Genomic DNA, 13,386 nt, shown 5'->3' with positions numbered 1-13,386 from the left:
TGTCTCTATGAAATCAACAACCCCATATTGGTTCATTAAGCAAGACTAGCAGTAATTGCCTTGATTAACAAAGTAGTTGTTCAAACAACAAGTTTTCATTGTATTTTCCTAAAGTTTTTCACTTGTGTAGAATGAATTAAAACAAATTTCACTTTACGTACTTCAATAAATCACTTCAAGTCAATGTAAGTATACTACGTTGATACGTAATCTGGTTACATTAAACCACCAAATGCCAAATGTGTTGGTTTGACATGGTCAAAAATGGGTTATTGTACTTGGTTAAATCACGTGGAAAAAGGTGCCATGATTAAATTGTGTTCATCCAACAACAGAGTGTAGGAAGAAGAAATGTTAGGACAGGCAGGCGTTCACTCTGAGTGGTTGGGGAATGAAGGTAATAAGATGAATGGGGAGTGAAAGACAGGGGAGTGAAGAAAGGGTCCTAATGGCATCATGTGAGGTCCTCTAGCTGCCAAAAAGAAAAAATAACGAAAGGTTGGCTTAGGGTTATGTGATCCAGCCCTAACTATATGATTGATCAAAAAGGAAAGTTTTAAGCTTAATCTTAAAAGTAGAGAGGGTGTCTGTCTCCTGACAGGAGAGGGGCCTAATAGCTGAAGTCTTAAACTCCCATCCTACTTTTGGAACCACGAGTAAGCCTGCAGTCTAAGAGTGAAGTACTTTATTGGGATAAAATGTTAGCGTGAGGTCTTTAAGACATGACAGAGAATAATTGTTCAGGGTCTCAGAATTCTAGATCTCGCAGAGAGCCGATGAAGACAAGCTAACTTCTCTTTGTCATCTCATAAGTGCTCTCGCTGCAACAGATAGCAGCCAAAACCACTCAGTGATGTCACAGAGAGCCGTTCTGCTTTGACAGCAGATGGAAGCCACCTGCGTGAAGACTCACGGGCTGTCTTTAACAGCATCAAGGTCACAGAGATAGCAAATCGCGAAACACACAACTACTGACTCAACATGTTAACCATGGAGGCCCCTCATTAAATACTCGTGACAAAAGTGCAGACGTACAGTTTTTGTGAGTACATGAACTTTATTTAAATAGTGATTAGCCTTTACAAAAAACAAAAAAACGAGTACATCAATTACACACCTGATAAATATTTCACCATAATGTTCACATTAAAGTGTTCAGAGTGTTACTGTGTTGTTGTGTTTACACGTGTGCCTGAATCAACAGCATGACAGAGGCTTGCACTGAGAAAAACAGGCTGATGTGCCGCTGTCAGTGTTCCCCAACCATCGTGATAAAGCGAGGAGACATTTCTATATTTCATTGACTGAATATTAGGATTACACAACAAAATAAACAGCAAATTAGGCAAATGCTTGACAATAGAATAAATCTTTTCCTCTGTCGTCATAGCAGCACTTTGACTGGAAGATCACGATAGTCTTTGTCAGCAACCGACTGAAGAGTGAAAACCACATCCACACCTAAAATTGTTTTCCTCTTTTGGGCTTGATCTGTCCCTCATCCAACAGCTCTGTGGAGCCACATGCAAATCAAAATTCAAACTGGCGTGGGGCAGAAGGCACTTGAATTTACATAAAAACTCAGCGACCTTGCTCTTCGCAAAATGAAGTACTCGATGAACCCTGAGAGCAAGTCACCATTGGCCAGCACATTTGCCTGTGTGGTGGCAGTGAAGACCCTTCACATGGAAAAAATAATCAATGCGGGGCCTTTGCATATGATTTGTGTGCGAGCTGTGAAGGGAAATGCACAGCACCGAGTCTGGCAGACAGTAGTTTGAGCAGACTGCTCATGTGAACTGAAATCAGAGCTTTTGAGAAGCTGAGAACTACAAGGGTATGGTACGCTTAGCACACACACACATACACACACACGTACAGTCACACTCAGGAACATGCACACATACTTTATACATACATTTACAAACAGTGGAAACAGCTGTCTGGAAAGTGAAAGTTCTATGGGTCTGTCTCAGCTTACACCAACATCAATAACAGAAAATTAAGAATGTGCATAAATCTGACAATAAGAAAACTCACGGGTTAAGATGGCAGGACCTAATGTCCTTCCTCATAAGGGCTTATTTATCAAAAATGCAACCTGCTTGGAACATCCTGTTTCACAAGCATACAAAGCTCGGCTGAGAATAGCACCAGCCACAAATAAGTTTAGTCCAAGTGCACTGGAGGACAAAAAAAAAGATAGACTTAGCTGACTAGGATGGAATTTTATAGGTTTCTTTTTCTTAGCTTGAGACAACCAGTTGAGATGAGGAAATTACTAGTCCCAGCGCAATAACAATCTGGCACATAACCTACCTCTGCTAAATTGCAAACCCTTGTTTTTGTACAAATTAAGCAATCAACAAACATAACTTGTTTAATTAGAAAGTGTTGGAGACACAGGTTTACTTCCTTTTTTTTTCTTTTTTCGATCCGCCAAGCTAACCAGCTGCTACCTCTAGCATCATATACAAAACAATGATCCGAGTCTATGCTACTAATCTTCTCATATAACTTTCATTGTCTCAGCCAAATAAATGTGCCGTGTTACTAAAATGCCAAACTTCATTAATGCTTGTCAGCTTCTCATAGCAAACCTTTTCATTTCTGAATCTATGTTGATCATATGCTGAGGATTTTCTATGAGTCTGTGGTGGCCAGTGCGATCCTCTATGCTGTTGCATGCTGGGGGAGCAGGCTGAGGGTCGCAGATGCTAACAGACTTAATAAACTGATCCGTAAGGCCAGCAATGTTGTGGGGATGGAGCTGGACTCCCTCAAGGTGGTGTCGGAGAGGCGGATGCTGTCCAAGATAAAGACAATGTTGGATAACACCTCCCACCCACTCCATGACATGTTGGTCAGTCACAGGAGCTCGTTCAGTGAGAGACTGAGATTACTGAAAAGCACCACTGAACGACACAGGAAATCATTCCTGCCTGTGGCCATCTCCCTGTACAACGCATCCACTTAACACACTGTTTGCTGCTACAGCTACACATGTTTCTTTTCCAAATATTTATTTATAAGTGACTTATGTATGTATGTATGTATATATATGTATATATTGTACTATTCTTAGTTAGCGTATTGTCTGTCTTGTCTTAATGTTGGTTTAAAATGGAGCACTGTAACAAAAAATAATTTCCCCCAGGGATCAATAAAGTATTCTGATTCTGATTCTGATTCTGATAAAATTAGCTGCATGACTATAATGAAAAAAGTCGCTGTTAGCTTATTTTGAGCTACAAAAATGCCTAACAAGTACCAGTAGACTGAAGAAGTTACTTGGAAGTGATGAAACGTTTCTCCCACTGAAAACGCTACGTCCAGATGAACAGAATCAACCACTGTCACCTTTTAAGTGACAGTGGACACCTACAGCCAACTTAGTCACTGTGTCACAATGTGTATACATCCTTTAAGACACTTCCATGTTGTACATTATCTGCACTTACACTCTGCATTCATTTACACAGTGTAGAATTTGTGAAAATGTACAAGTTATCAGTCATTAGACCACAAAATAATAAATTTTTCAACACTGAAGATATTCTTCTACATTAAATGCAGATAAATTAGTGCGTGGCGGATATAAGAGTCTTAAGACTGATCTCCATACCAATATTTGGCCAACGTATAGGGTGATATTTTCTTTACATTCAGATTCTCCCATCTCTGCTTCACCTATTTAAATTTAAATGTATTTTTATGCCATAAATTTTGATTTTATCCGGTCATTAAGTGATGACATGACGAATCCTACTTCCGGGCCTAAAGTAGTCTGTGTTTAATATGGCTTTTGTGTTTTTAACATGTTTAATGTTGTGTATTTTCTTCTATTTAATCTCAAAAAGCTCCTAAAACAGTCAGTGATCACTGTTGACCTCCCTCGGCTTTTATTACCGCTAATCATTTATTTACGCTCAGTTTTTAAAACCTTAGGATGTAACTACAGCCCAGCCAATGCAGCAATATATGAATGACTAACCTTGTATTGTGGATGGATTATCCCAGTTGTTCTCCTGGCTGAAGTCCTTTTACAGCATCCTGCCATGCGATTACATTTGTTCCTGACCACCGAGAAGACTCACATTAACTTTTATCGAGTGGAAAAAAAGTTAGCTTGTTTATATTATGCTAACATAGCTATGTCGCTAGCGGTCACGTAGCACATCATTATATACCAGCTAGCCAAACTTCAGTAACCCTACAAACGTCACTGCTGTTTAGTTTTCTGTCTTCATTTATGTTGGAAGTGATAACAGAGCTGTACGTTTTAATTTGTTTCCAAAACCCCGCAGTCAGGACATGCTATATTGTATTTAGATCGAAGCTAGCAAGCTAACTTCCTGCTAACTTCTAACTCCGTTAAATGTCATAAATTCCGTTTTCATGGATGCCTGGATGTTAAACTGAATTGTTACACCTGGTAGAGCAGAACGCTGATCATTTTATTAAAGATGAAAGACTTTAGACAGTTTTTCAACTCTCAGTAATGCCATAGTGATCGTTTGATATATGGACCTGCAGCGGAGTTTAGGCCCAGACACGGCTAGTGACGTCAGACTTAACGACCGGATAGGCAAATAGCTCATATAAATTAGTACCTGAAAAAAAAGCAAAAAAATTACCTGTGTTAGCAACCTAACTAGCATTAGTTATTTGTATTTCCCCCTGTATGCTCAAATTTTTAAGCATGATCAGACATTAACCATTGGGTACTTATAGAACCCTTAATTTAGCACTCAAAATAACAATGGAAGTTATGGAAGTACTTGATTTGTGACACAGTGAGTACTAGACGATATTCCCACTTAGCCACCTAGCATATTTATCATCACCATTGCAAATATATAGATATAAAAAAATATTGATATTTAGCCACATTTAAAATATGTCTTGTCTTTTTTTTGAATAAATTCTATAATAGTCGTAGCACACAACATACTGTTTCTATATGATCTATGGTTATGAAGAGATGAGGTGTTAGCTAACCTCAAAAATAGTACACAGTCAGTGGGAAGCCAGAATAGAGCTTTACATGTGCAGATTCACTTAAGCAAGCTTTTTGATTTGGCTCCCTTTACAAAATTACAAAAAAAAAAAATAAAAAAAAATAAAAAATTAAAGATGATAGAATCCATCACACCTGAACATATACAGTATAAAACCATTTGTGCCATATTTTCCTGATTGTCAGTCATAAAGTGTGCTAGCTTGATTGGCAGGCTTTACGAAAAAAAAATAGGGCTCAATGAGTACAACCGGTTTGCCCTCATTCATTGCTGTTGTTGTCGAGATCTTTGCACTGCAGTTCTCCTCCAGCGTAGTTGATGCCGGGGATCTTGACGCCAAACCGGTCTACGCACCAGCAGATCCCCCTTTTGCGACCGCGAGATGGCTTGCACTGTGGGTAAAGAAAGCAAGACTGGAATAAAGAACTTGTTTTCCAATCATTTGTTGTGGCATTTTGACTTTGTTAGACTGTCAGATATCAAAGTAGCAGTGCACTCTAACTTTTTGATACATTTGTACCTGTTTGCGCTTGAAGAAGCCCTTCTTGTCACAGTTGGGAAGATACAGTGAGAGAGCAAAGACCTGAGACGTGTCCTTCATGGCCTGGATGAGATTATCTAGTTTTCTTCTGCAGGGGCCCTAGAGTCACACAGAACATAAATCTAAATGTCTGCTTGATTACAATGCATATACATGCAAAATATTTCAATTCTGGTTAAAAATTATCTGGAAAATTTAAGAAGCCACATGCAGTGGTATGCAATATCTGATTTTGTAGAGCCAAAGTTTGTTCATTCAGAGGGAAAAAAAACTAAAAATAAAAAATTGCTCAAAATCTTGCAAAAAACCAACAGTCAGTGTTTTTTTTTTTTTTTCTAATTTTATTTACCTTGGTATGCATCTTTGTAATCTCTACATCACTTACAAAATGAGGATCCAGTTTATCTATGCTGAGTGGAGCCAAGTTGCTGGCAGGCCCAAGCTTGGCCAGCTGCTTCTTACGGTCCTTGGCCTGCTTCATGGCCTGGGCCTTGCGACTGCTAATGTGATCTCCATATAAGGGCACCTTTGTTTGTGGTGGGACTGGGACACGTAGCATGTCATCATGAGGCTGTCCACCTATTTGGGAGGCAACAAGACACAAAAGAGGTAGATCGTTTTAGTCGGCCCATAGGTATTAGTTTTCTGGGGAAAAAAAGTGTTATTTACACCAAAATGCATTGCGGCTATGGCCCCATGTGTTCCTTTGGTATAAAACATTTGCTATTTTTGGAAAATTTCGAAAGCCTTAAAAACCTGTTGTTGCTGGATTTCAGAGTCTGTTGGAGCATTATTACTGCCAACAACATAACACTGAAGAATGTAATTTAGCACAATAAAACTAACAGTTTTTGCACTGAACCAAAAAGTGTATTGCACCATGCTTGGGCATGTACAGATACGTGTTTCTCCAAGGGCTAATAAAGCAGAAATACTCAATCTTTTTCTGGCATGTCCTGCTTTAGGAGCTGAAAAAAGTTCTGAGTTTCCCAACTCACTTTTAGTATAGTAACTGGTAGAGTCCCACCAGTATACAGGATTTTAAGACAGGTAACAATATCAATATTTGGTGATGTAAATATCCTATATGTCGGCCAATATTTTTTTCTTTCAGGTACAGAAAGCATGCACAATTTCCCTATAGAAATGCTAAGTGAGTCATTAATAAGATAATGACACAATGTAGTTTAAAAATAATCTTATCATGGCAAGTTGAGGATGACTGTTTTTAGACTTTGTTCTACTCAGATCAGCTGGTTGTGTGTTTCAAAAACACGTTATGCCAATCGGGAAGTTGCATAGTGCCCTCTGGTGGACACACTGCACAACATCAACACTCATAACATAGTTGAAGGGTATTTCTTCCATCTTTTCTTTACTTTCATCAATCTACTTTTATAAATACAGATATAGTTAGATTGGCAAAGAGTGAATATATATCACAAACATCAAACAATGTTCTTACACATGTAACATATCTGCCTGTGTCAGAAACCTAGCAAGCATTAATCATTTGTGTTTGCTCTTGATGTTCAAATTTTTCACCATGAGCAGACATTAATCATTTGGTTACTCATTGAACCCTTGAGTATGAACACATTTATGCACTCAAAATAAAAAGTCTTTTTATGATTTATTGGTATGAATAGATGAGGTGTTAGCTAACCTGAAAAACAGTACACAGTCAGTGGAAAGTGACTTATGAAGTGGTTGAATGGCAATTCTCGTGTTTCTTCTTTACATTTTAATTTTTAATTTTATCAGCTGTTATAAATGTCAGTAAGTGTCAAATAAATGCCAGCATGATGCTTTCAATAACAAAAAGTTTAACTAAATCTTTTTAATGCTGATCCTTTACACTAGGGCTGCACGATTTTGCATAAAATGAGAATCACGATTTTTTTGCTTAGAATTGAGATTACGATTCTCTCACGATTTTCTTTTCCAATATAAATATTTATTGCGCTTATTCGTATTCGCTAACTTCGTAACAGTTGAGACTGAACATAAAAACAATAAATAAACATAAAAACAACAAATGTCTCACATTTTGTTGTTGCCGCAAAATGTTGTACTGCTTGAAATTCTGTCTCCACCGTTGCTCGACACTGCGTGTATAGAGCAGGTAGTGCAACAATAGAAAAATAGTTGCGGGACGGCACTGTGTAGCGTTTGTCTAGGGTGTTGATCATTTTCCTAAATCCCTCGTTTTGCACAGTGTTGATGGGAGCCATATCTTTGGTCAGGTGATAAGTAATAGCCTCCGTAATGTCTCTGCCAATTTTAGCAGCCAGCTTCTGTATCACGTGGTATAAGGCTCCGCCCTTGTCATTTGTTGAGCAGGAAGAGTGAGCGCTTGTTTTCATGCAGATTACGTCCCGGATCAAAATGCGGTACAATCGTCGTCATCTTTTTTTTTTTTTTTTTAAATCATTGTCATTTGGAAATGAGATCGCACATAAATATGAATTGAGATCGCGATTTTCTAACGATTAATCGTGCAGCCCTACTCTACACCCCACAGTTTGGGAACCAAACAAACAGATTTGCAGCCCAACAACTGTAAAGCATGTCTCTGTTAAACATGGCTTCCTTTACTGCAAAAATTTGAGTCACACAGGACTACTGTTCAACATTTCATCTGCAGTCAGTAATGGTGGGCCATTTCCACTGGATGCTTACACGTTAAAGATGAAAAACAAAACAAAAACAGCAGTAGTAATCATTCCAACAAGTCAACAGCTGTAATATTAGTCCTGTGTGAACATGGCTCGACATGATGGGTCAAAATTAAGAGCACCATGACTTCCAACCTGGATTTGCAACTTCTTGAACTGCCAAATTAAAAAGCTCAAGAGGGCACAAGGCAGCAGTTTCCAATTTGGAAATGTCACAACACAACGTGATGATTTCACTTGCCCCAGCTAAATGCTTATTTAGCACAGTTAGTGGCTACAAGCCAGATTCAGATTGGATGTGTTGACATACGGGACAACATAAGCTACATTTATGGCAAGTCAGGCTGCCAGTTTGGGGTATATGTAGACCAGGGGTTTTAAAACTTTTATAGCAAGTGACCTAAATGAGATATTTAGTCTCACCCTGGCACCCATGGCCATGAAAACATGCTATTACCCTTGTCATGTGGCAAGCCACCAAAAAACAGCCGCAACCCATTTTGGGTACCAACCCCCCACAGAAAGCTTCATGTACAAGTATCTTTCATCTGTGCAAAAACACTGCTCTGTGCTAAATTTTGGGGAGTCACACAAACCTCAGCACTCGCCCCTCTCCCTTGTCCCCACCCTCAGCCGCAGTGACTGCACTGAGGCCAGAGTGAGTGACTGTGGCTATTTTCCCCCCCAAACAGCACTATAAACTGATATTTCATCGGGTTTCTATCCTGAAACATGCATTAACTTTGCATGTGTCCTAAGCCCTCGTTGGCCCATTTCCACTGCTGTGTCACGCACTTGTTTCCGCTTTCGTTTTGGCAGATTGAAAACTCCACATATAAACCTCTGTAGTTCTGCCAGTGACATGGTCGCTAAGCTACTAAGCTAACTGCGTGGTGAACTGAGGTCACTGTGTAGTTGCAAATGATGCTTAAAACCTCGATGACTGACGATGATGAAGCTCATGATGATGATGTCATCCATCCATTCCCCTTAATGACAGGTTCTTGGAAAAAAGAGATTCCCCCTAGTTTCCTGCTGACAATGTTTTTTTTCTCTCTCTTTCCCCAGGGAAATCTGAGGCAGCTCAGCGCCAGTATGTCCAATCAAGTCTTCACTTGCTAATCCCCAAGCTTGTCTAATCTGACGTGTGCTGACTGATCACATCTTTCACTTTTTTCCCCTTTCTTCCTGCCTCTTTTCCTCTTCGTGATCCTGGAGAGCTATGCAGCTCCCTGCAGGAATTAATGACTTAAAAAAATATTTTCTTCATCTTCATCTATCTAATCTTTCCATGTATTCTCCCTTGCCACATCTGTCCAGATGTTACTGTTAGACATCCTTTCAAATGTAAAAACTAGATTCTACCTATTTTTAGCTGTTGTTACAACTTAAATGCCAGCTTATGTCACAGGTTTTCTGCTCTCTGACAAACAGCAAATATGGAAAATATGGTCAGACTGCACACACGAACACTTGTGCATTAATATAGCTGTACATGCCTATTATGAATGCATATATGTACGCATATCCACAGCCCAGGGTTGTCAGGTGTCTGCAAAGCGTTTTTACTCTATGGGGCATGTGCTCATGGGTGTGCATGTGGGTTTTTTTGTTTAATTTATGTGTCAACAGAACGCCCAGCAGGAGATGGGGAGTTCATGATGAAGCTGACTGCCGGACAGACAGACGGGGGATCAGAAACCCACGCTCAGCCTGCATTCTGCTGAATCACTGCACAGCCGGGGCCTGCCTGCAGCGCCGAGCCGGAGAGAGGGGGAGGGAGTGGAGGGAGAAGACTGTGTATAGACGTGAAGAAGAGGAGATCAGGACGGGACTAACAAAGACTGACGAGAGGGAGCAAATAAGTAAAGGTGAACGGATCAATCCAGATATCCATAGTATCGATACCAACGCTGGTATTGGTATTGGATTGATACTAGTGATAGGATCGATGCTTTGCTTCTATCCTCTATCTTCAGTATGTCTTTCACTGAATTGTATTAAATTAATTATTGACAAATGTCACATGTATTTTATTTATAGCTTATGACACATTTAAAATAACAGGCAGATTTAGATTAAAAAAACAAACAGTATCAAGATACATAAAAAGCTGAAAGGTGTGTTTTATTGTGGGAAGTAAAAATCACAGCTCTCTCTCTCAATGCACTCTTCTACATAAGCTGCTATTACAAATTAAATGTATCGGTATTAGTATCAGCAATATTGGCCCAGTCTTTGCTTGGTATCGATCGTATATCATACTGCACAACAGCAAATAACACATTTCTGGCTGAGGATCAAAGCTGACCTTCAGTTCAAAAGTAAGATTTTGATTCACGCTCTTTTCCCATTTTCCACCTCTTGTTACTGGACTTTATGCCAATATCACAGAGCAAGAAAATAGTTCAAGTTCTTTTTTTTTTTCCTTGCTCAGCCCGCTGGCGTTTAAAACAGAGTAGGAATATTTATGTTTCCATTGAAACTCTGCAGGAAAAACGGAGCAAGAGATAGAATGGAAACGGTGAATCGTGGAGATGGTGGGATAGTGAATGAGGTGGCGGAGAGAAGGAGAAGAAGAAGAATAGGTTGGAAAAGATGTAGAGGGACAGCAGCCAGGCAGGGAAAGAGGAGAAGAAGGCTGTGTATTGGGACAAAAACAAAGGTGGGTCAAGTGTGTGAGAAAAGGCACAGGTGGTAGACGAACTGACAAAAGAAAGGAAGAAAGGTCTAAAGACAAAAAAAAAAAAAGAGAGACAGGTAACCATAGAGGAAGGTATGTGGGCAAAACATGATTTCACACCTTGAAGACAGTGAGTGCAAGCTAAGGCAGCTCTGCTGGAGCCACAGAGGAGCCCCGCTGAGAACCACCTGTAATCTTCTCCCTTTTTATTTCGTCTGACTGGAAGAGGGAGGGGAGGAGAAACGGGACGCCGCTGATTTAAGACTTGCAGACCCACAAGGGCCCTATAGTTGATCACCACGGGACACACCAACTGCTCAAAGAGTTCACGGGGGTCAGCTCAAGTGCTGAGGAGACTCCCATCAACCCCTCAGAAGCAAACTGAGTAGAAACAAAGTTGCAGGAGAGCGGAAAGCGCAGTGAGATTATTCATCCTTCTCGCTCTCTGAAAGGGAGTTTGTGCATCTCTTGTGGGCTTCATCAAAATTCCTGCACTGACAAGGGAGGAGTAACATCTCTCTCCAGCTGTTTACTATTTCTTTGCACCGTCAGATCTTTGGGTGAAGCAGGAATTCGCGCGATGACACTATCAGAGCTGTCACGGAGAACATGGAAGTGTTACTGCTGCGTAACCCACATTTCCCATTTGTCCCTTTATCTTTAAACTAACACACACAGCACTAAGAGTAACCGCCTCTCCATGTTCCCTTCACAGGTAACCCTTCACAAGCCTACCTTTTGACGGATGCAGCAGTTTGTACAACTTCTCGTTCCTGCACACCCCGCGGCCGTGCAGGAGCGCGTGCAGCGGCTTCTCCTCTCCGTTCTTGGGCAGGCAGCGGAGCCCGCGCGTGCATGGCCCTGTGTACACACCGCACGGCTGGCCCTCTTCGAGCGCGCAAGTCATGCAGCACCCGCAGCCGGGCTCCTTCACCGGCTGACAGCCCACAGGCACCGGCGGGCACATGGACAGCACCTTCTGATCGCATGGCTCGCACGGCACGTAGGACGAGTCGCAGCCGGCGATGGTCAGCAGCGGAACCAGCAGGAGGGAGAGGCGCATAGGCATGGTGGGTGCGGGTCTGGAGTGAAACTGCGTGGATTGGAATGGAGTGGAGTGGTGACGAGTCGGTGGAGAGGAGTATCAGCTAAGCGTTGCGGAGAATCCTTTCTATGTCTCTGGTCTCAGTCCGAACATCAGGCGGGTGCGAGTCGCATCCACAGGTGCCTCTGCGCGCTCACTTGTGAGTGGCAGCGTATCCGATACTCGCGTGCTCTCTCACTCTGCCGTCCTCCTTAAAACCCCGCAGAGTTACCAAGAGTTGAAAAAAGAGCCAAACAAACAAATGAAATTATCCAGACACCACGTAAATCTCCCTTAAGTGATGCCCGGTTCCGTTTACGCGCAGGCTGCTCCTCTTCAAATAAAAAAAGGAAAAAAAGAAAGCCCGCTGATTCTCTCTCTCTCTCTCTCTCTCTCTCTCTCTGTGTGTGTGTGTGTCTCTCTCTCACTGTAGGTTACTTCGCCCGCGCAGATTGCGAGCAGAATGTATAATCTGCGGCTTTGAGCTTGCCTTTTAAAAAAGAAACTGCCAGAGGCGAAGCCTGTAACGACGGGCATGTCAAACAACGCGTGGAGGGGGGGGGGGAATCAGAGGGAGGCGCACTTGTCAAGTCCGTGCGCTGAGATGCTGATTTCACAGGGCGGGTGCTGGCATGTCTCCAGATCTGCCAGACACTAGACGATGCTCCCGTAGGCGATTGAATGAGACCTTATCTTTCTCACTGCACAGTTGCCATTTAGGTATGGTCAGTTTGAAAAAATGAATAAGTCCGTTTAAAATCTAAAGCAGAGGTGTTAAACATAAGGCCTGGGGGCCTGAAGCAGCCTGGCAAAGACTTGACAGGTTTAGTGGACCCATTTTGAACTTTTAACTCTATTTTCAGTCACGGTCAAGTGTGTGGAAAACAGAGAGATAGGATCCAAAAGCAGGACTCAGCAGGCCATCTTGGAATATGCACAGTTTTGTTGCTCGAGCTCCTTGGCATGAAGGCAAATGCGTGTACACACAGGAGGAGATGATGACGATGACATGACAGAGACAAACTGAGGGCTTAAATAGACAGGATAGTGGAAGGAGAGGAAACAGGCAGGAATAACTCTAACTAATAAAATGGAGGAAGTAAACTACACATAATGGATATGTGACAGAAGACTATCACAATAAAACAGGAAACATACACGGGAAAACTAAACACTGACAAAAAGTCCATACTCAAAACGTTGGGTCAACAACAGCTCTGACCCGACTGCCACCCACACTACATCAAAGCAAGACATTTTCTCTAATGAAAGCTTTCTGTTCTAAAATTTTAAAATTAGAGGACAGTCTGTGCAACGATCTACCAGAACCTTATGTGTAACCTTTTCTATAGGTTTATCGTGTAGTTTCACCAGTCTGG

At 41.4% G+C, this 13,386-nt stretch overlaps 1 protein-coding gene across 2 annotated transcripts; it reads right to left on the bottom strand.

The window, feature by feature from the left end:
- Positions 1 to 1,049: 1,049 nt before the first annotated feature.
- igfbp5a (insulin-like growth factor binding protein 5a) lies at positions 1,050 to 12,477 on the bottom strand. Of its 2 annotated transcripts, none has more exons than XM_080876923.1 (4): positions 11,659 to 12,477; positions 5,912 to 6,141; positions 5,542 to 5,661; positions 1,050 to 5,413 (listed from the first exon to the last, which is right to left on the bottom strand). In XM_080876923.1, exons 1-4 carry the CDS (start codon positions 11,990 to 11,992, stop codon positions 5,282 to 5,284), a joined length of 816 nt encoding a protein of 271 aa, XP_080733049.1. In that variant the 5' UTR covers positions 11,993 to 12,477; the 3' UTR covers positions 1,050 to 5,281. The 2 variants fall into 2 exon arrangements, with proteins under 2 accessions (XP_080733049.1, XP_080733050.1); XM_080876924.1 differs by having other exon boundaries at positions 5,948 to 6,141.
- Positions 12,478 to 13,386: the final 909 nt, after the last annotated feature.

The sequence above is a fragment of the Rhamphochromis sp. 'chilingali' genome, assembly GCF_963969265.1.
Source record: "Rhamphochromis sp. 'chilingali' genome assembly, chromosome: 3".
In the NCBI taxonomy this organism is placed as follows: domain Eukaryota; kingdom Metazoa; phylum Chordata; class Actinopteri; order Cichliformes; family Cichlidae; genus Rhamphochromis; species Rhamphochromis sp. 'chilingali'.
The sequence above is the reverse complement of the archived record's forward strand: the minus strand, read 5'-3'. Positions and strand labels throughout refer to the sequence as shown.

Bases quoted from the DNA above. Each gene is read 5' to 3' on its own strand.
- igfbp5a (XM_080876923.1), bottom strand. From the start codon at position 11,992: ATGCCTATGCGCCTCTCCCTCCTGCTGGTTCCGCTGCTGACCATCGCC. The intron at 6,142-11,658 runs GTAGGCTTGTGA...CCTCCCAAATAG, and splicing joins ACTGCTGCATCCGTCAAAAG to GTGGACAGCCTCATGATGAC. The intron at 5,414-5,541 runs GTACAAATGTAT...CTTTACCCACAG, and splicing joins GCTTCTTCAAGCGCAAACAG to TGCAAGCCATCTCGCGGTCG.